At 47.2% G+C, this 22,177-nt stretch overlaps 1 protein-coding gene across 1 annotated transcript; it reads left to right on the top strand.

Moving 5' to 3' along the window:
* Window positions 1-15,580: 15,580 nt before the first annotated feature.
* On the top strand, window positions 15,581-21,937 carry LOC126412487 (uncharacterized protein K02A2.6-like). The gene is made up of 2 exons (XM_050082108.1): window positions 15,581-17,295; window positions 21,776-21,937. Exon 1 carries the CDS (start codon window positions 15,806-15,808, stop codon window positions 16,922-16,924), a length of 1,119 nt encoding a protein of 372 aa, XP_049938065.1. The 5' UTR covers window positions 15,581-15,805; the 3' UTR covers window positions 16,925-17,295; window positions 21,776-21,937.
* Window positions 21,938-22,177: the final 240 nt, after the last annotated feature.

Here is a 22,177-nt window from a genome sequence, read left to right as displayed (position 1 = left end):
TTAATTTATACTTAGTTGTGTGGATTTATTCAGCCACTGAAAACAATACAGAGAAACGATTTTAACCTGGATGCCTTACTGATCGTCAGTAACAATTAATTTTTTGATCAACTTTTCAGTAAATACGCGGCACTATACAGATGTTGCGCAGTAATTTCGTTAATATTTGCAGAACCTGAAAAGAAAATCCTACAACTGTCAAATTCGTTCGTTTTAGATTGGTATTAGATAAATGTATTTGTAGAATGGGCGTGGTATCACATTGCCATTAATAGTGTGCTTGTCTGTCAATGATTTGTGATCGTCATTGTTGTGATTGATAGTCGTCTTACGCTAATAGTTTCCTTTGTTAACCAGCTGTGGAAATATACCTTTTTTTTATGTTTTCCGCTCTTAAAGTTTGATTGTGAGCCGTGGCGGCTCGGGTTTGATCTATCGGACGTACCGTGTATATTATCGCTGTATCGCGGAGGAAAGGGAGAAGTGGCGCCCCCTCGTGGGGAAGTCGGCGAGGCACCTGTGACGGTCGAGTAGTTGGATTTTGGGGGGCGAGGAGAAACAGTGAGATAGGCAGTAGTGCGCGGAGCGTGAAGCCGTGTCTGCCGACGCCGTGTGTGGTGGCAAGAGGAAAAGTTGCCGCGTTACCTGATCGTGTTTGGGCGTTTGCGGCGGACTTGGTGGGTAGAGGCACCGATGCTGTCGGGAACATGCTGCTTCCTTGTTTATGATGGATTTACCGTTCGCTTCTAATGACTACATTCTCGTCTCTATGGCTCTGTGACTGATGTGATGCCATTGCGAGCACAGTTGGTTTGGATATAAGCAGCATTTCGTTCTCAGTTTCCATCGTTCTGACGATTACTGAGTGTGCTTGGCGTTGTGGTGTATTTATTGAGCAGTGTGCTTCGGACGCTTGACCTTACTATTAGGAGTCCATTGCGTAAGGCCGCGTTTATCCTGTGAGGACTTGTGTTCTGCATTTAAAAACTTAGTCGTTGTCAGTCACTGAATTGCTCAAATGTATTCATACTTCTCTGCTTAAGTGTTATTGTTTTACGCTTCTCTGAATGGGAAAATGATAAAGGGCCTTACTATTACTGGCCATCTTGTGTGCCACTAACTTGGTTGTGTTTTTCAGCCACGTAATGTGTGCGTTTATTGTAACGAACCGATGTCTGTTTCTGATTAATGTTTCCCTGTGACATTGAGTGTTAATCTCGTAACGAACACTGTTTTAGATATTTTAATCAGTGTGTAGCTGGACATATCCTATTTGCGCCTCGCAAGTGGAGAGCGGAGGCGGTTTATTGGACATGATGATGTGTTGGTAAATCCATTTCACGAGTCCAGGCCAGTCACCCGGAGATTTAGAAGTTGTATGTTGTGTTAAGTTAATACTCCTTATTTAAGCGTAGTGCGCTCATGCAGGAAGTTTATGTGGTTTTGCGCAGATTACGCGGTATGTTTAGATGACTCTGAATTCACTGCGTTAAGTGGTGTCCTCTGAGGTGCTGGAAGTAGTGGATAGACAGCTGTTTTGGACACGTTGTATATGCAAATAATTTATGTCCTTATTACGTTGATGAGTTGCTTGCCCTTTGTGTCTCAGGTGGTGCTAATTTAATTAATTTCGCCACCGGTCTTCGCAGAGGCTGCGGGAGGAGCCAACCTACTGTGGCAAGCAGTTACGTAGTCGCGCCCGCCAACCGTAGCGGGCGTTGTTTACTAGCCCGACACCTTCCTGTTCTTGGTGGCGGCAGCGTGTTGACTGGTTTCTTACCGCTAGCAGTCTGGGAAACCGTGCCTTTGGTGTACAAGTTGAAGACTTATGTTTTGCTTCCAGCACCTCGGAGTGGCTCTATGTGGGTAATGAGACATTCAATAGCAAGGAAGTGACTTGAATTCTGGTTTCAAGTTGTGTTGATTATGTTGTCAGTTGCTTTGAACAGACATTTAATCAATTAGTAAACAACTGAATGCTATTTGTGAGTTGAAGTTTATTGTGTTCCTAAACATATCAACGATTATTTTTAGTAATTCACTTATGCAGTTAGGCGATTTACAAGGCCTGTTGCGTTGTTTCCTTTTAAAAGTAATATCAATGTTATTAATAAAGAAATGTGTTGTCAAAAAATAAACAGTGAATGAAGTGCCTCAAATCCCTTTGGTCCACACCTTCCGTCATTCACCCTTGGGTTGTATTAACAAACCGTGAGAGCCCATTTCAGATTGTATAAAATTACCTTCGAGAGAACTTTGGATTCAATAGTTGTATGTGAAGAGGTATCAAAACAAATCGGCGAAGTCTCGAACGTTTACGCACTATTTGAAATAAGAACTCAATTTCTTCAGGTAAAACCGTTTACCTGCTGGAGTCCGATGTCAAAAATTTGTGTTAGTCTTGTACTGAGCACAAATATGTTTAGATTTCATCCTGCTGCTCTGCTGATTAAAAACTGCAGTACGAGGTGTAATGTTGGAGGTACAGGTGGGCCGAACATGTTCGTAGCAGCAGTAGACTCAGTCGCTCGTATTGGTAATCCGAACCGTGACGTCAAATGTAGAGCTATGGTGGGCCGGCTTCATTCGCTGTTGTGTGTTCAGAGTTCAACTGAGCTCTGTCAGCGAACTCCAGTCAACAGGGTTAGTACGTGATAGCACGGGCCAGTATGTCTCGCCTTCAGAAGTCTCAAATCAATTTATAAAGGGAGATAATGGTTGGTATTCCGCATACAGGTTTTTCACACAGCTACGTTTCGGCATTTGCAGGGCAGGGTGCTTTGACAGTGAGACGCCTGTGGAGCTTTGGATAGGTGAGCCCCGTATGCAGCGGCAGCAGGGCGCTAGAGCACGCAAAGGGACCACAACTGAGGGAGGCTTCGAGCGCGCGAGGAAGACTCAACAGCTCCGTTGGCAGTTTTGTTTCGGTGTGGATCTCTCTGCAGCGACGTTTCGACAAGTTCTGCTGCTTGCTTGACTGATGCTCTGTGTGCTGTCGCCGGACATCGATCGTCAAAAAGCCACATGTCCCCCACCCCCCATCGAGTCTACCTACCCCCCCCCCAATCCACGCCCCCCCCCCCCGACAACCCGTGACACTGCGGTGGAAATTTTTACCACGCCTCTTGTGGGCTTAGAGGCAGATGTAGGGTTACGAATATGTCTCACTTTAATGGTAGCTGCAAAACGTCCCTCATACTAGGCGTATTCTAAAAGCGAGTGTCGTTTGCGGACATTGCTGTTCAGAACGAAGTTGTGCAATTGCAGTGCCATTTATTGACTGTTTACAGTAGAAGCCCAGGAACTCTGTTTTTAATTCACTGTTTTCATGCACTAGTCGTCTGACTATGGTTTAAAGCAAACAACAATGCATTCAAACAGCTTTTCTCCAACCAGTTACGAAGTACGTGCAGCATCGTAATCCGGATTTTAGTGTCCAATAGAATCCACTGCTGCTTACATTTATTCGGAATTCTACCTAGTTAACGAGTCTTTGCCGAGACGATAAAACTTGACGCACAAATGTTAATTATAGAGAGGTCTAACGTCCAGATCGATGAAATCATGCAATGAAACATGCGGCCTTGGCAACGTGTGAAGACTGGTGCTTTGGTTGATGAAAATAAACATGTCAGACACACAGTTATTTCCACGAACGTCACATAAAGGTTCTGATATCGCAAACTACACACATCAAAAGAAGATTTGCATCATCCCGGTTCCCAGAACTCCTGAAGATAGATGTTGACTGTGGATATTGTATCACAGACACAGTCCCTTTGACTATTCAGAGATGTCACTAAATCCGCCCAAAGATGTAAACAACCATGCGTGAGCAGCGCCTATTAGACAGAGGGGGTCCGACAGCCATTCATTTCCAGTCATTCGACGAGGAAGGAGCTACACGGCTAATGTTGTCTGTAATCCAACCATGCCTAGACGATCAATACTGTGGTTCGATGGCGTCCGCATTATTACTTTGTGCCAGGAAGAACTCTCAACAAGGGAAGCATCCAGGCGTCTCGGAGTGAACCACAGCGATGTTGTTCGGTCATGGAGGAGATACAGAGAGACAGGAACTGTCGATGACGTGCCTCGCTCACCCCTCCCAAGTGCTACTAATGCAGTGGATGACCACTATCTACTCATTATGGCTCGGAGGAACACTGACAGCAGCGCCACCATGTTGAATAATGCTTTCTGTGCAGCCACAGCACGTCATGTTACGACTCAAACTGTACGCAATGGGCTGCATGATGCGCAACTTCACTCCCGACGTCCATGGTGACGTCCATCTTTGCAACCACGACACAATGCAGCGCGGTACAGATGCACCCAACAACATGCTGAATGGACCGCTCAGGATTGGCATCACGTTCTCTTCAACTTTGAGTGTCGCATATGCCTTCAACCAGACAATAGTCAGAGACGTATTTGGAGGCAACCCATTCAGACTGAACGCGAGTGCAGCATGGATGAGGTTCCCTTCTGTTTTGGGGTGGCCGACGTACGCCGCTGGTGGTTATAGAAGGCGTCGTACCGGCTGTACGATACATCCGTGAATGCCATCGTCCGACTGATAGTGCAACCATATCGGCAGCATATTGGCGAGGCATTCGTCTTTATGGACAACAATTCGCGCCCCCATCGTGCATATGTTGTGAACGACTTCCTTCGGGATAAAGACATCGCTCGACTGTAGTGGCCATGAAACATATCGAACATGCCCGGGATGTTTATGGATGCCGTGACCCACAAACCACTGTGAGGGAACTACGCCTAATCGCCGTTGAGGAGTGGGACAATCTGGACCAACAGTGCCTTTGATAAGCTTGTGGATAGTATGCCACGACGAATACAGGCATGCATCAATGCAAGAGGACGTGCTACTGGGTATTAAAGGTATCGGTGTGCCCAGCAATCTGGACCACCACGTCTGAAGGTCTCAGTGTATCGTGGTACAACATGCAATGTGTGGTTTTCATGAGCAATAAAAAGGGCGTAAATGATGTTTATGTTGATCTCTATTCCAATTTTCTGTACAGGTTCCGGAACTCTCGGAACCGAGGTGATGCAAAACTTTTTTTGATATGTGTATGTGTAGGATGGGTATCGCACATTCTTAATCTCCAACATAAACAGCAAAAAAAGTCAACGAGCGTTTTAGCACCGACATCTATAAGGCGGAAATAATTTGTTTTCGTACGTAATGCAGATTCGAAAATTAATCAGTGCAATCGTGCCACGCATATTCGTCAAAACCGAAAAAATTTGAAGTACTCTCGTTACCCGAGGCGAAAAATGGCTACCCTGTTCTGGGCCGAAAATTGTAGTTCTTTTGGCTGATTTGATGAAACGTGGGTCAGCATTTGCAGTGACGTGTCCGTGTGGTGCAAAACGCTCATCAGACAGACGTCCCATGCAAAATCATTGCCCTGGATAGTCAGTCTTCACGACAGTGCGTCCGCATTCACTGTGCGTACCAAGAAGAAGATTTAGAATTTCACTTCGGAATCTTTCGACTACCCGACCTACGGTTCCGATTTCACACCCAGTGACTGTTAACCTCTTCTTGCACTTGAAACTATCGATTGGTGGAAATGGTTGGAAGATAATTGTGAATTGCTTCAACTGTCAGTCGGAGAACGCCTGTGGAGATCAGTTGAAGATGCTACTGCACTGGTAGTCAATTTTTCGCTCAAGGGTCTTTTAATACTAATACAAAGTTACACCGTCAGTCATGTTGACCTTAGACCAGTATTCAAAGTATATTATTTTTCCTACATCTAATGCCATGACCAACTTTAGACCTCCCAACGGGAAATTGCGTGTTAATGAGAAGCAAAAACAAATTGTGAAGTCAGTACCAGTATTGCCGGTTTACTGTGAAATAACAAGATGTTTCAATCGACCAGGCATTGTTCAGTTTCATCACTATCATCAGAAGATCTCTTCACAGCCGAGGCAATTAAAGAATAGCCACAGGCCTAAGAGTTTGTAGGAAAGTGAAAAGACAAAATACGAACTAGAAATCACAGGTGTAATGAAACTGTTATTTTTACTATGAAATAATGGAAGTAGTTGAAACAATAGTCATTTGAAACAAAAGTAGTGAGCGCTGGGTAGGTACACTGAGTGGAAAGAAGTTGTCCTGATTAAGAATATGCAGGATGAGACTCGATCAGAACTTCTTACTAAGTATTTTGAAATGTCGTTTTCCTTTGCTCATTGCACTGTATGACAACAGCCTTAACTGATTTAATTTTTATTACCACAAACAAGTACCGCATCAGGAGATGACCCTCTGTGTAATGTGCAATGTTACTTCCATGTCAAAATTTATACCGTAACAGCTGATCGGTACTATGGTCGGTAGTTTGTAGTGTTGGTAGACGAACAATGAAGGATTACCTTTCTCACATCCTCCAACCCTACATGGACCGCTCCACTTGTCCCGCTGTTTGTTACTGAAAAGGAAAACTACACTGTTTAAGAATGTTATGTACATAGTTCCGCGTAGTCAGCGCGTACACAACTTTCCGAATAGAGAGCGCCCCGCTAAGCACAACAGCGCAGGCGCAGCGCTTGTCCGTCTCCGCACTACGAGATGGCGCTGTCTTAGAGACGGACAAAATTCTGCTTCCGCTGATCCGCGTATTAATATGTAACGCAGCCAATGAGATTGCTGCTAACGTAGAACCTTTTCTCCTCGCGGATCACACTCGCGCAGTGATACATGAACGCACGAGGTATTATAACGAGTCTACAGACCTCCGATTAGTCAGTCTGCATTTGTCTGCATCAGTCTGCATTAGTCTGTACCAGTCTCCATTAGTCTGTACCAGTCTATAGTCAAGTTTCAGTCTGCACCTAATAAGATTACCATATTCCTGTACATTGCCATGAAGATAAATGTATAGACACTTTGTCAAGTATCAGAGATATGTGAGAATAAGATTAACGTACCAAGACCAAAGGAACTTCCGATTGTCAATTGTAAATAGCATCCAGAACCAAGTTAAGTAATTTTTAGGCTTGTTATTATTTTAATAAATGTGTGTGAAAATTAATCAACTCCTGTTTAAAGTTGGTCACCGTCAATCAGCTACTCTAAGCGTGCACGTGGCATTTCTATCGTCTGACCTAGCGGCAGAAGATAAACACGCCACGATAAGACCACGAGACATATTGCTGACACTCGTCTACTTCGTTAGAGCGACAAGTCAAATAATCTGATGGTGTGTGTGTACCGAAGGTCTTACAGTACGCACACCACAAAGAAGCTCTTAACTTAAGTCGGCTGTTAACGGCACTGTTGTTAGTTGCTAGATGCATATTATTATAAAATGCGGAAGAGAACCGAGGGTGGCATACGGTCCACAGTCCGCTGTTTGACGACCTCTGCGTTAGTAGGACGTTACGAAAACCGATTAGAAGTGAAAGGCGATAACATATTGAAGGAAACTGAAACTACGTTTTTCCTTTTCCTAGAGGCCGAAAGCCAAGAATGGTGATTTATGGCGTCATGATATACAATATGCTATCTCTTCTACCGCGTATTCAGAAAAATTAAGAACAACGGACAATTTAATTTTCTATAGGTTACTTCGATTGTAAAGCCAGTAACACTATTTATATGTACTTGCACACGGGCGACAGTTTCTTGGTCAAACATTTAAGTGGAGCGCAGGTGGCTGACAAGAGAATGGCGCGTAACTTCCGTACACACATAGTCTTTAAACACTTGTATAAGGCCCATGGCTGTGCACCAGTCTCTGGGATTTTGGAAGCAATGAAATAACAGGACATTCATAAATGTGTGCAACCCACTAGAAAGTTGTATTCAGATAATATTTGTTGTGCTGAAGTTAATCAACTCCTGTTTAAAGTTGGTCACCGTCAATCAGCTACTCTAAGCGTGCACGTTTTAAGGTTAGCAAAGGACTGAGAGAAGAATGCTGTTTATTAAAACAGTTATGAACAAAACACTGAAAATTTAGTAAAGGAAGTGCCAAAAGATGGGAAGTAGAATAGTTGATTAGATTCTCTTCTCCCTAAATTACATCGACGATCAGAGTACCTCAAGAACTCTGAAATAAGAATACGAGCTTTGGAATATGAAAAATACTTCACTTCTTGGTCGAAGGTACTTGAAGAGATTCCGTTATGTGTGGTGGATCTATTGTAAGGTGTAGTGGGTTTTATAAACATTTAGGGGCAACATTTTCGGACAAGGGTGGTTGGCACAAGTACTTAAAGCCCAGAATACGAAAGGGGAAGAAGGAAAATAAGGAGTTACACTTCATTATTTGAAATAAAAACAAGTGAGAAATTTTGAAAAGGAGGATATACTGTAATTGAAAGCGTTGCTGTGTATGGTGCCGAACCGAGAGAGGTCTCCAAGGTCAATGAGAAGAAATTAATGGCAACAGAAACTGTGTTTTGGAGACGGAGTTATGAAATGACAAGAAGAGACAAAATGAGAAATAAGATGTTTCGAGGAAAGACGGTAATAACGAAGGATATTGTAGACACAAGTGAAGACAAACGCATGACATGGTATGTAAGTTTTAGAAGAAGCGAAGATGGCCTTCGATAACGTGGCACTAGAAACTTCAGAGACACAGTAAAAGAGGAAGTTACCAGCTACAAACAAATGATGGAATGAGGCGTGCCATGCATTACATAGGCATGCGAGAAGCGGGCTGGTAAGATAGAAAGAATAGGAAATTTGGATGCGAGAGACTTCACATGGTGTAGAAAACTCGCAGAGAGAAGGAAAAGAAATTTATGAGGCAACGTTGTTAAAATAAGAGAACGATTTACAGGAGACAGCCTGAAACATGATGAAATGGTCAGTATGGTGATGGGAGTAAACGTGGGAAGTTGAGGGAGATCGAAAGTTGAGTAGAGAAGGAGGTTCAGCTGGATGCAGGCAGTAGTAGTTATGCAGAGACGAAGAGGGTTGCACAGGATAAAATACTGTGGAGAGCTGCATCAAGCCAGTCTTCGGACTGAAGACCACAAACAAGCCATCATATTTGTGAAGTTGCGTGGTAGAAATTAAAAAGAGCATTTCACGGGAAGTTCTCCTCAGTGTCGTATTCGATAATTGTTACTTGTTCATCAATGTGTCAAACGCTTTATCACGAGCGATACCAGTCTCTTTGGAACTGCTAGTCGTCTGTAGCATCACAAAGGATTGTCCCACGTTTCCAATGCCATTTTGATTAAAGTTTCGTTAAGGCAAGAATCCCTACTTAGTCCTGTATGATTTTCATTTCTGCATTTCATAGGTAAATGTTACGTGTGGTTCGTTCTTTAGACCGATAAGTCGGTACTAGAGTTTAATCCGAAGACTCCATCAATCTGCTGTGAACTAACATATCAGGAGTTTCTTATCGTTTTGCAGTGTCTTCTTTTTAATGTCCTAGACACTGTCAGAAATACGTAGTTGTCACTTAGGCAACAGGTTAACGTACATTAACGAAATTTTAAATGTAAGACATCGTCTCAAATAAGTTTTACTCATTCCACTGAATACTGGTCCCTCTAAATCTTGGTTACAAGTCAAACCTGACAAATTTAAGGGTTGTTGATTTTACTGGAGTTCTGCTGTGGGATGTGGGCCGGCTGGTGTGGCCGAGGGGTTCTAGGCGCTACAGTCTGTAACCGCGCGACCTCTGCGGTCGCAGGTTCGAATCCTGCTTCGGGCATGGATGCGTGTGATGTCCGTAGGTTAGTTAGGTTTAAGTATTTCTAAGTTCTAGGGGACTGATGACCTCAGATGTTAAGTCCCATAGTGCTCAGAGCCATTTTTTTGTGGCATGTGGGATCCTTATCAGATAAGGTAGAGAGTACGTCGAAGTAATGCAAAAGATGGTAGTTCCTTTTTGTACTATCGCGAAATGGGTGATAGAATATAACGGATATAATAAGCAGTTTAGGGTGGCAACAACAAAAACAAAGGCTTCATTTACATGGAGAAACTGCAATCACCAACTTTCTCGTTCTAATGTCCAAATATGTTGTTGCTCTCACTTAAAAGGGAAAAAACAACAGTCGTAAGAGAAATCAAAACTCTCTCACGGAAATATTTAGGTGTACATTTCCGCCAAATGCTGCTCAAGCGCGGAAGGGTAGCGAAATAGTCTGAAAGTGGCTCCACGATACATCTGCCAAACAATTAAGTATGAACTGTAAAGTAATGAAGTACATCTGTTGTAGATGTAGATGGTATTGCTATTAGTCTCCTGCCTCTCGCAGTTGGTTCTAAATATTAGCTTCAGCTAACCAAAAATAACGAAAAATGGTTCAAATGGCTTTGAGCACTATGGGACTCAACCTCTGAGGTCATCAGTCCCCTAGAACTTAGAACTACTTAAACCTAACTAACCTAAGGATATCACACACATCCATGCCCGAGGCAGGATTCGAACCTGCCGCCGTAGCGGTCGTGCGTTTCCGGACTGTAGCGCCTAGAACTGCTCGGCCACTCCGCCCAACCAAAAATAACGATAACGTAACACTGTTGCCTTTCGAATTTGCTTATTTTTCCGTTTCGGAATAGCTTAAATAGCACAGTTAATTAAGGAGACAGGAGGGAACATAAAAATGAACGGATACAAAATTATTACCTTTCGAGTCTTCATTACTTGCACGAAATACGTGGCCCGAGCTGCGAAGCGAGAGTTGCGTAAAACGACAGGGAGAAGACGAGGTTTACTCCTTTCTTTTTTTCTCTCACTCTCTAGCATGGGAGGAGGCGTAGCGGTGGAGGTGAGTGAACGCATTAGACGGCTGTCGAGAGCAGAGGCGCGTGGCAGAGCGCTACTGCGGCCCACCTGCCGGCCAGACGCGCCTCAGGCCCCGCGCCGGAGTGTTTGTGGAGGGCGGCGCGAGAGGACGGGGGTCCGGGCGACTGACCTCGCCTCTCCACGCTGCCGACCAGCCTGATAGCCACAGCCGCTTCTCACCGTGGGTGCAGCGTCTTTGGTGCGGAGTCAATTCTGAACCATCTTGCGACAATTCCTACGTCAAATTTCCATTCAACAACTTCATGTATAGCGACGTCTACACACAGACACACACACACCGTGCAAACCACCACACGCAGCTATAGCAGGGGGTACTTTGTACCACAGCTACTCAGTCTCTTTCCTCTTCCACTGGCAAATCGACCGAGGAAGAAACGACTTGCACGCTTCCACACGAAACCCAATTTCTTTTATTTTTGAGGTCCTTACGAGGGATCTACGTGAGCGACAGTTGGATCGTTCTGTAGTGTGGCCTAAACTATGGTTCTCTTCTCACAGTACTTTTCGAAAAATGGACATTTGTGGTGAGGACTATGGGACCTAACTGCTGACGTCATCGGTCCCTAGGCTTACGCACTACTTAATCTAAAACTAACTAACGCTAAGGACAACACACACACACCCATGCCCAAGGGAGGACCACAACCTCCACCGGGAGGAGCCGCGCGAACCGTGACAAGACGCCTCTGACCGCACGGCCTACCCACGCAGCGAGTACTTTCCCAAATGAACGTCTTCTTCTCTCCGGAGATTCCCATTTGACTTCACAGAGTATTTCCGTAATACTCGGCGTTGATGGAACGTACTGGCAATAAATGTTGCAGAACACCTATAAATTGGTTAGATATCTTCTTTAGCAGTAATCCGATTCGTACAAATGTTCTGTATGCTGGTCTTTATACAGAAGAGCTACGCTCTCCTAAAATTCTCCCAATAAACCGAAGTCGACCATTCGCCTTCCTCAGCAACCGACCTTACGTCATCATCGTTCCATTGCATGTCGTTATGCAACATTACATTTTGCTATTTATTCGAAATGACTATGGCAAGCATCACACTTGTAATACTGCATTCGAACATCGCACGGTTTCCCCGGAAAATCCCCATTTCATCACTATCTCGGAGATCCCGTGTGGTGTCCCATCGTTCGTGCGCCGACTATAACACCACGGTCAAACTCACTTACATGTTCATAGCCTGCCATTGTACCATCAATAACCGATCCAACAACTGCGGTAGACACTTGTCATTTTATGTAGGTGTTTCCAACCGTTGCACTGTATTGTGCCTGTTTGCATATCTCTGTATTTGATCACACATGCCTATACCAGTTTCTTTGGCGCTTCTGTGGTGTCACCGCCAGACACCACACTTGCTAGGTGGTAGCTTAAATCGGCCGCGGTCCATTTAGTACATGTCGGACCCGCGTGTCGCCACTGTGTGATCGCAGACCTAGCGCCACCACAAGGCAGGTCTCGTGATACGAACAAGCACTCGGCCCAGTTGCACGAAGACCTAGCTAGCGACTAGATGTACGAAGCCTTTCTCTCTCATTAGCCGAGAGACAGAATAGCCTTCAGCTAAGTTAATGGCTACGAACTAGCAAGGCGCCATTAGCCTTACAGTGATTGTAATTAAAGTCTCCTGTGTATAGTCAAGAGCGATGTACCACAATGATTGATTAAAGATAAGTATTAATCCAGCTACGTACTTTTCTTCATAGCATTAATTACGTAGCCTGTTCCAGTACTTGACGCCCGTCGGCGTGTGTGTGTACGCGTGCCTTTCTTTCGGCTACCCGTCACTGTGGACTGGCTGCCTTGTCAGTCCACTTCATTGGCGACGAGTTAAAGTATTCTTTCTGATTGCTTACATTTACTTGTGTCATGGCTTCGCCAGATGTATTGTCCGAATTTTATCGCTTGCAGACTCAGCAGACGCAGGCGTTATTGGATGCCCTTGGACAGCTCGTCCAGGGTCAACGTGCCATTCAAACCGACGCGGCCGCCGCCGCTTCACCGGTACTGCAGCCACAACCTGCCGTTGCACCGCCTTTTAGGCACTACGACACGAACCACGAGACTTGGCGGGAATGGTCCCGCCAGTTTGCCTTCCACCTCGCCGCATACAGAATTCAAGGTAATGAGCGGCAGCCGTTTTTGCTTTCTTGTGTCGGTGTGTCCACCTACCGTGTGATAGTGAAATTGTTTCCCCGACGCGACGTCGCAACTCTGTCCTACGAGGAAATTTTGTCTGCTTTAGATGCCTATTTCAAAGAAACAGTTAATGTGGTTGCAAAGCGGTATACGTTTTTTCGTACAAAACGTACGGCCGGTCAAACTAATAGGGAGTGGGTAGTAACATTGCAAGGACTTACTAGGGAGTGTTCTTTTGACTGTGACTGTGGTCTTTCTTATTCAGATACAATGGTACGTGATGCTATTGCACAGAACGTTTCTGATGTTCGCATACGGGAGCAAATCTTGAAACTAGTTAATCCCTCCCTTCAACAAGTGATCGACATATTAGATAGACAAGATGTGGTGTCACCGCCAGACACCACACTTGCTAGGTGGTAGCTTAAATCGGCCGCGGTCCATTTAGTACATGTCGGACCCGCGTGTCGCCACTGTGTAATCGCAGACCTAGCGCCACCACCAAGGCAGGTCTCGTGATACGAGAGAGCACTCGCCCCAGTTGTACGAGAACCTAGCTACCGACCAGATGTACGAAGCCTTTCTCTCTCATTAGCCGAGAGACAGAATAGCCATCAGCTAAGTTAATGGCTACGAACTAGCAAGGCGACATTAGCCATACAGTGATTGTACTTAAAGTCTCCTGTGTATCGTCAAGATCGATGTACCACAAGGATTTAGTAAAGTTAAGTATTAAACCTGCTCCGTACTTTTCTTCCTAACATTAATTACGTATCCTGTTCCAGTACTTCACGCGCGTCTGCGTTAGTCTAGCTTGCCTTTTCAGCCATCTCAACTTCACGGTGTCGGCCCAGTTACCGACACAACATTGGCGACGAGGATGGGATAAGAGTTCTTTCTGATTGCTTACATTTAATTGTGTCATGGCTTCGCCACATTCTCCAGATGTACTGTCCGAATTTTATCGCTTGCAGAATCAGCAGACGCAGGCGTTACTGGATGCCCTTGGACAGCTCGTCCAGGGTCAACGTACCATTCAAACCGATGCGGCCGCCGCCGCTTCTTCGCTACCGCTGCCACTAAACGCTGTTGCACCTCCCTTTCGACCATACGTGGCAGCCGATGAGACCTGGCACGAATGGTCTCGCCAGTTCAACTTTCATCTAGCAGCCTACAGAATTCAAGGTAAAGAGCGGCAGCCGTTTTTGCTTTCTTGTGTCGGTGTGTCCACATACCGTGTGATAGTGAAATTGTTTCCCCGACGCGACGTAGCAACTCTGTCCTACGAGGAAATTTTGTCTGCATTAGATGCCTATTTCAAAGAAACAGTTAATGTGGTTGCAAAACGGTATACGTTTTTTCGTACAAAACGTACGGCCGGTCAAACTAATAGGGAGTGGGTAGCAACATTGCAAGGACTTACTAGGGACTGTGCCTTTGAATGTGACTGTGGTCTTTCTTATTCAGATACAATGGTGCGTGATGCAATTGCACAGAACGTTTCTGATGTTCGCATACGGGAGCAAATTTTGAAACTAGTTAATCCCTCCCTTCAACAAGTGATAGACATATTGGATAGACAGGACACACTTGACTGTGCTCAGGAATCTTTTGAAACTTCGCCAGCCGTGTGTAACATTAACCGGCCCGCTGGACGCGCTGCGCGGCCCGGTAACCGGGCCTCGCGCACGTCCGCACAGCTGCCGCCGCGCGCTAAGCCACGTGTGCCGCGCCAGCCTACAAATGCAGTGAAATTATGCCCGCGGTGTGCTGCTAGACATTCGCGTGAACATTGCCCGTCACGCCAAGCTATTTGCTTTTTCTGCAATAAGAAAGGACATGTTCAAAGTGTTTGCCAGAAAAAGCTCAGATCAGACAATCACAATCATTCCAGGCCTTTTGCTTCGCGCCGGAATCGAACCAAGGACACTCAGGCTCGTGGACCTTCGCCTATGGACATTCATGTCGTTAATTCCACTTCGTCCAGTGACACTTTCTCTAACAGTGACTGTGATCGTCCCACAAAAACTGTGCGTCGACGTCGCCGGAAATCACGTCAATTAGCAAGTGATTCTGTACCAGTGTCTGTTCCAATTGCACAAAACAGTCGCTCTTGTCGTCAGCAGAACAATAAACTTTTTGTGGACTTAGACTTTGAAGGCAAAGTGATACCATTCCAGCTCGATACCGGAGCTGCAGTTTCATTGCTCAATCATGACACGTACAAACAACTGGGCAAACCTCCGTTGCGTTCCGCAAATGTTAAGCTAACTACATATTCTGGACAGACAATTCCTGTGTTAGGACAGTGCAGCCTTCTTGCAACATACAAGGGACAAACAAAACTTGTGTCATTTTACGTTCTTCGTTCTTCTTCTGCAGTGAACTTGTTTGGTCTAGATTTATTTCAGTTGTTTAACATGTCTATTGTAAATCAGGTCCTATCAGTGAATCAGACTGTGCCTACAGACAGTGTTTCTAGTGTATGTGACGAATTTGCAGACATTTTTGCACCAGGCTTAGGTTGCGCTAAAAACTATGAAGCACATTTGGAACTGGAAGGAAACGCGCAACCGAAATTTTTCCGAGCGCGCAATGTTCCCCACGCATTGCGTCAGGAGGTCGCAAGAACATTGCACAATGTAGAATCACAAGGTGTGAGTGAATGTGCGCAATGCCTCTTTCATTTCAGCTCCGCTTCATCGCTTACGCCGTAAAGGTGTTCCGTTTCTCTGGACGACGGAATGCGAACGCGCCTTTCGCCAGTTGAAATCGGCGTTGCTTTCTAATACTTGCCTTACGCCATTCGATCCCCAGAAACCCCTTTTGTTGATGGTAGATGCATCGGATTTCGGGATCGGTGCTGTGCTTGCGCACAAAGTTGGCTCCCATTATCGCCCTATTGCCTTTGCGTCCAAATTGCTCTCGTCTGCGCAAAGAAATTATTCACAGATAGAGAAAGAAGCTTTGGCTCTCGTGTTTGGTGTTACTAAGTTCCATGATTTCTTGTATGGTCGTCACTTTACCATCATCACAGACCACAAACCTTTGACATCGCTTTTTCGTCCGACCAAGCCTGTACCTCCACGTACAGCGCAGAAATTCATTCGCTGGTCTATTTTCCTCTCGCAGTACCGCTACGATATCTTGTATCGGTCCACTGCTAAGCACGGAAACGCCGATGCGTTGTCCCGTTTGCCTGTTGCTGAGGATAAAGCATTCGATTCTTCCGAACTTGCTTGCATGTTCATTGATTCGGAAACCGATGAAGTGGTCGAATCGTTTCCGATTGATTTTCGTCGTGTCGCTACAGCCACAGCTGCTGACCCTGTCCTTGCTACTGTTTTGCGTTTTGTTGCTACGCAATGGCCTTTGTCAAAGTCTCGGATCGAGGATCCGTTGGTTCGCCGATTTTTTGCTCACAAGGAGAGACGTTTTGTTCGACGTGGTGTTTTGTTGTTGCGTTCTGATAAAGATCAGTCCAGAGTCGTGGTCCCACGTTCGTTACAGTCCTCTGTTTTACGGCTTCTTCACCAAGGACATTGGGGTATAGTGCGAACGAAACAACTTGCTCGTCAGCACTGTACTTGGTTCGGAATCGATGCTGCGATTACGAATATGTGTTCTTCGTGCCCGGCGTGTGCCGAACAACAGTCCGCACCATCGCGGAAAGTCTTTGCGTGGCCAAACGCCACTTCCCCTTGGCAACGCTTGCACATTGATTTTGCTGGTCCATTCTGGAATGCTCGATGGTTGGTTCTGGTCGACGCCTTCAGTAATTTTCCTTTTGTTGTCCGGATGTCTTCCACGACGTCCTCCGCACCATCCAAGCGTTGTCTGCTATCTTTTGCATTGAAGGTCTTCCGCAGACTATTGTTTCCGACAATGGCCCACAATTCAGGTCCGCAGAATTTCAGTCATTCTGCCAGGCCAATGGTATTCAACATCTGACATCCGCGCCGTTTTCGCCTCAGTCCAACGGTGCAGCTGAACGATTGGTCCGGACTTTCAAGTCACAGATGTTGAAATTGAAAGAGTCGCATTCTCGGGAGGACGCATTGTTGCTCTTTTTGTCTTCGTATCGCTCTCAGCCCCGAGATGGTCGCTCGCCGGCTGAGTTGCTCCATGGTCGTCCTCATCGCACCTTGATGTCTTTGCTGCATCCGCCGCATCAGGTTCCTGTGCAGCGGCAGACTCCTGCTTTTGCTCCTGGCGACGTTGTATTTTATCGCAACTATCGAGGTTCACGGCGTTGGCTCGCAGGGCGCATTCTTCGCTGCCTCGACCGCGCGATGTATTTGGTTTTGGGGGCCTCTGGTGAGGTGCGTCGGCATCTCAATCAGCTGCGCCTCTGTCGTCGCTCGGGTTCTGCCGCTCCCCGTCTGCTTTCAGCGACGGTGCCGTCCGGTCAGCGCCCTGGGGACCCATCTACTGGCTCGCCTCATCCCCAGGTGTTACCGACGATGCCTTCCATTTTGCCCCATGGCGACGCGCCGCCGCCGCCGCAACAGCCGCCGCCGCCGCCGCTTGTTCTCCCGCCGGCGCCGCCCGCATTCGACGCTTCGTTGCAGCCGCCAAGCGCCTCCCAGGGTCACGCGCCGCCGATCGCTTCCCGTGACCAGCTGTCCTCCGCCATGGAACTCCCGCCCGCTCCGGACCACATGACGTCCTCGCGCGTCGGCTACCCCGACGCAATGGAGGTTGATCCTTCGGTCCCTCCTGTCTCTTTACGGGCGCATACACCGCATGTTGACGTGCACCCTGGACTAGTTTTTCAGGCGTTTCCTAGCTCCCCTCGGACCGAATGGCCGGGTGCGGGTGGCACAGCCTCGCCTGTTGTTAGGCTCCCCACCTCATCGCATACGTCAACATGTGGTCCTCCCCACGGCGGGCGGAAGCCTTATCACTCGACCGTTCGCCGATTTGCGGGGGAGGAATGTGGTGTCACCGCCAGACACCACACTTGCTAGGTGGTAGCTTAAATCGGCCGCGGTCCATTTAGTACATGTCGGACCCGCGTGTCGCCACTGTGTAATCGCAGACCTAGCGCCACCACCAAGGCAGGTCTCGTGATACGAGAGAGCACTCGCCCCAGTTGTACGAGAACCTAGCTACCGACCAGATGTACGAAGCCTTTCTCTCTCATTAGCCGAGAGACAGAATAGCCATCAGCTAAGTTAATGGCTACGAACTAGCAAGGCGACATTAGCCATACAGTGATTGTACTTAAAGTCTCCTGTGTATCGTCAAGATCGATGTACCACAAGGATTTAGTAATGTTAAGTATTAAACCTGCTCCGTACTTTTCTTCCTAACATTAATTACGTATCCTGTTCCAGTACTTCACGCCCGTCTGCGTTAGTCTAGCTTGCCTTTTCAGCCATCTCAACTTCACGGTGTCGGCCCAGTTACCGACACAACACAAGACACACTTGACTGTGCTCAGGAATCTTTTGAAACTTCGCCAGCAGTGTGTAACATTAACCGGCCTGCCGGGCGAGCTGCGCGGCCCGGTCAACTGCCATCGCACAAACAAACGCAGCTGCCGCCGCGCTCTAAGCCACGTGTGCCGCGCCGGCCCACAAATGCAGTGAAATCATGCCCGCGGTGTGCTACTAGACATTCGCGTGAACATTGCCCGTCACGCCAAGCTATTTGCTTTTTCTGTAATAGGAAAGGACATGTTCAAAGTGTTTGCCAGAAAAAGCTCAGATTAGACAATCACAATCATTCCAGGCCCTTTGCTTCGCGCCGGAATCGAACCAAGGACACTCAGGCTCGTGGACCTTCGCCCATGGACATTCATGTCGTTAATTCCGCTTCGTCCAGTGCCACTCTTTCTAACAGTGACTGTGTTCGTCCCACAAAAACTGTGTGTCGACGTCGCCGGAAATCACGTCAATTAGCAAGTGATTCTGTACCGGTGTCTATTCCTATTGCACAAAACAGTCGCTCTTGTCGTCAGCAGGACAATAAACTTTTTGTGGACTTAGACTTTGAAGGCAAAGTGATACCCTTCCAGCTCGATACCGGAGCTGCAGTTTCATTGCTCAATCACGTCACGTACAAACAACTGGGCGCACCTCCGTTGCGTGCCGCAAATGTTAAGTTACATAGTTATTCAGGACAGACAATACCTGTGTTAGGACAGTGCACTCTTTTTGCAACATATAAAGGACAAACAAAACTTGTGTCATTTTAAGTTCTTCGTTCTTCTACGGCAGTGAACTTGTTTGGCTTAGATTTATTTCAGTTGTTTAACATGTCTATTGTAAATCAGGTCCTATCAGTGAATCAGACTGTGCCTACAGACAGTGGTTCTAGTGTATGTGAAGAATTTGCAGACATTTTTGCACTGGGCTTAGGTTGCGCTACAAACTATGAAGCACATTTGGAACTGAAGGTCAACGCGCAACCGAAATTTTCAGAGCGCGCAATGTTCCCCACACATTGCGTGATGAGGTCGCAAGAACATTAAACGATCTAGAATCACAGGGTGTAATTGAACGTGTGCAAGCTTCTCTCTGGGCCTCACCCTTAGTAATTTTGCCAAAACCTTCCGGAAAATTGAGACTTTGCATGGACTTCAAGGCCACAGTGAATCCACAACTAGTGACTGCTACTTTTCCTTTGCCCCGCCCGGAAGATCTTTTTGCTAAACTGTGCCCAGGAAAATATTTTTCGAAGTTGGATCTAGCCGATGCGTACTTGCAAATACCGGTGGACGAAGAATCCCAGCGCGTATTGGTGGTTAACACGCATCTTGGATTGTACCGATTCAAAAGACTGCCATTCGGGTGTGCATCCGCCCCTGCATTGTTTCAGCAGTATTTACAAACTATTTGTGCGTCGGTCCCTACTGCAGCAAACTATCTGGACGATATAGTGATCTCCGGACAGACAGAAGAAGATCATCTTGCGAACCTATGAACGTTATTTCAGGTCTTGCGACACAATGGTCTTCGCTTTAGGAAGGACAAATGTGTGTTTTTTGCTCGTGACTTACCATACCTGGGCCATGTCATCAATGCCCAAGGCATACATCCGAGTCCAGAGCACCTCCGTGCCATACAAGATTTACCTTCCCCTCGCAATGTGAAACAGCTACAGAGTGTGTTGGGTAAAATTAACTATTATCACAAATATATGCGCAATGCCTCTTCCATTTCAGCTCCGCTTCATCACTTACGCCGTAAAGGTGTTCCGTTCGTCTGGACGACGGAATGCGAACGCGCCTTTCGCCAGTTGAAATCGGCGTTGCTTTCCCATACTTGCCTTACGCCATTCGATCCCCAGAAACCCCTTTTGTTGATGGTAGATGCATCGGATTTCGGGATCGGTGTAGTGCTTGCGCACAAAGTTGGCTCCCATGATCACCCTATTGCCTTTGCGTCCAAATTGCTCTCGTCTGCGCAAAGAAATTATTCACAGATAGAGAAAGAAGCTTTGGCTCTCGTGTTTGGTGTTACTAAGTTCCATGATTTCTTGTATGGTCGTCACTTTACCATCATCACAGACCACAAACCTTTGACATCGCTTTTTCATCCGAACAAGCCTGTACCTCCGCGTACAGCGCAGAAATTCAGTCGCTGGTCTATCTTCCTCTCGCAGTACCGCTACGATATCTTGTATCGGTCCACTGCTAAGCACGGAAACGCCGATGCGTTGTCCCGTTTGCCGGTTGCTGAGGATAAAGCATTCGATTCTTCCGAACTTGCTTGCCTGTTCATTGATTCGGAAACCGATGAAGTGGTCGAATCGTTTCCGATTGATTTTCGTCGTGTCGCTACAGCCACAGCTGCTGACCCTGTCCTTGCTACTGTTTTGCGTTTTGTTGCTACGCAATGGCCTTTGTCAAAGTCTCGGATCGAGGATCCGTCGGTTCGCAGATATTTTGCTCACAAGGAGAGACTTTTTGTTCGACGTGGTGTTTTGTTGTTGCGTTCTGATAATGATCAGTCCCGAGTAGTGGTCCCACGTTCGTTACAGTCCTCTGTCTTACGGCTTCTTCACCAAGGACATTGGGGTATAGTGCGAACGAAACAACTTGCTCGTCAGCACTGTACTTGGTTCGGAATCGATGCTGCGATTACGAATATGTGTTCTTCTTGCATGGCGTGTGCCGAACAACAATCCGCACCGCCGCGGAAAGTCTTTGCATGGCCAAAAGCCACTTCCCCTTGGCAACGCTTGCACATTGATTTTGCTGGTCCATTCTGGAATGCTCGATGGTTGGTTCTGGTCGACGCCTTCAGTAATTTTCCTTTTGTTGTCCGGATGTCTTCCACGACGTCCTCCGCCACCATCCAAGCGTTGTCTGCTATCTTTTGTATTGAAGGTCTACCGCAGACTATTGTTTCCGACAATGGCCCACAATTCATGTCCGCAGAATTTCAGTCATTCTGCCAGGCCAATGGTATTCAACATCTGACATCCGCGCCGTTTTCGCCTCAGTCAAACGGTGCCGCTGAACGATTGGTCCGGACTTTCAAGTCACAGATGTTGAAATTGAAAGAGTCGCATTCTCGGGAGGACGCATTGTTGCTCTTTTTGTCTTCGTATCGCTCTCAGCCCCGAGATGGTCGCTCGCCGGCTGAGTTGCTCCATGGTCGACCTCATCGCACCTTGATGTCTTTGCTGCATCCGCCGCATCAGGTTCCTGTGCAGCGGCAGACTCCTGCTTTTGCTCCTGGCGACGTTGTATTTTATCGCAACTATCGAGGTTCACGGCGTTGGCTCGCAGGGCGCATTCTTCGCTGCCTCGACCGCGCGTAGTATTTGGTTTTGGGGGCCTCTGGTGAGGTGCGTCGGCATCTCAATCAGCTGCGCCTCTGTCGTCGCACGGGTTCTGCCGCTCCCCGTCTGCTTTCAGCGACGGTGCCGTCCGGTCAGCGCCCTGGGGACCCATCTACTGGCTCGCCTCATCCCCAGGTGTTACCGACGATGCCTTCCATTTTGCCCCATGGCGGCGCGCCGCCGCAACAGCCGCCGCCGCCGCCGCCGCCGCAGCCGCCGGTACTCCCGCCGGTGCCGCCCGCATTCGACGCTTCGCTGCAGCCGCCATGCGCCTCCCAGGGTCACGCGCCGCCGATCGCTTCCCGTGACCGGCTGTCCTCCGCCATGGAAATCCCGCCCACTCCGGACCACATGACGTCTTCGCGCGTCGGCTACCCCGACGCAATGGAGGTCGACCCTTCGGCCCCT

Source organism: Schistocerca serialis, chromosome 7 (genome assembly GCF_023864345.2).
Source record: "Schistocerca serialis cubense isolate TAMUIC-IGC-003099 chromosome 7, iqSchSeri2.2, whole genome shotgun sequence".
NCBI classification, from domain to species: Eukaryota; Metazoa; Arthropoda; class Insecta; order Orthoptera; family Acrididae; genus Schistocerca; species Schistocerca serialis.
Note: the sequence above shows the minus strand (reverse complement) of the source record. Positions and strands in the feature narration are given on the sequence as shown.

What these genes read in the sequence shown, in the direction of transcription:
- LOC126412487 (XM_050082108.1), top strand. Translation starts at nt 15,806, where the DNA reads ATGGTAGATGCATCGGATTTCGGGATCGGTGCTGTGCTTGCGCACAAA.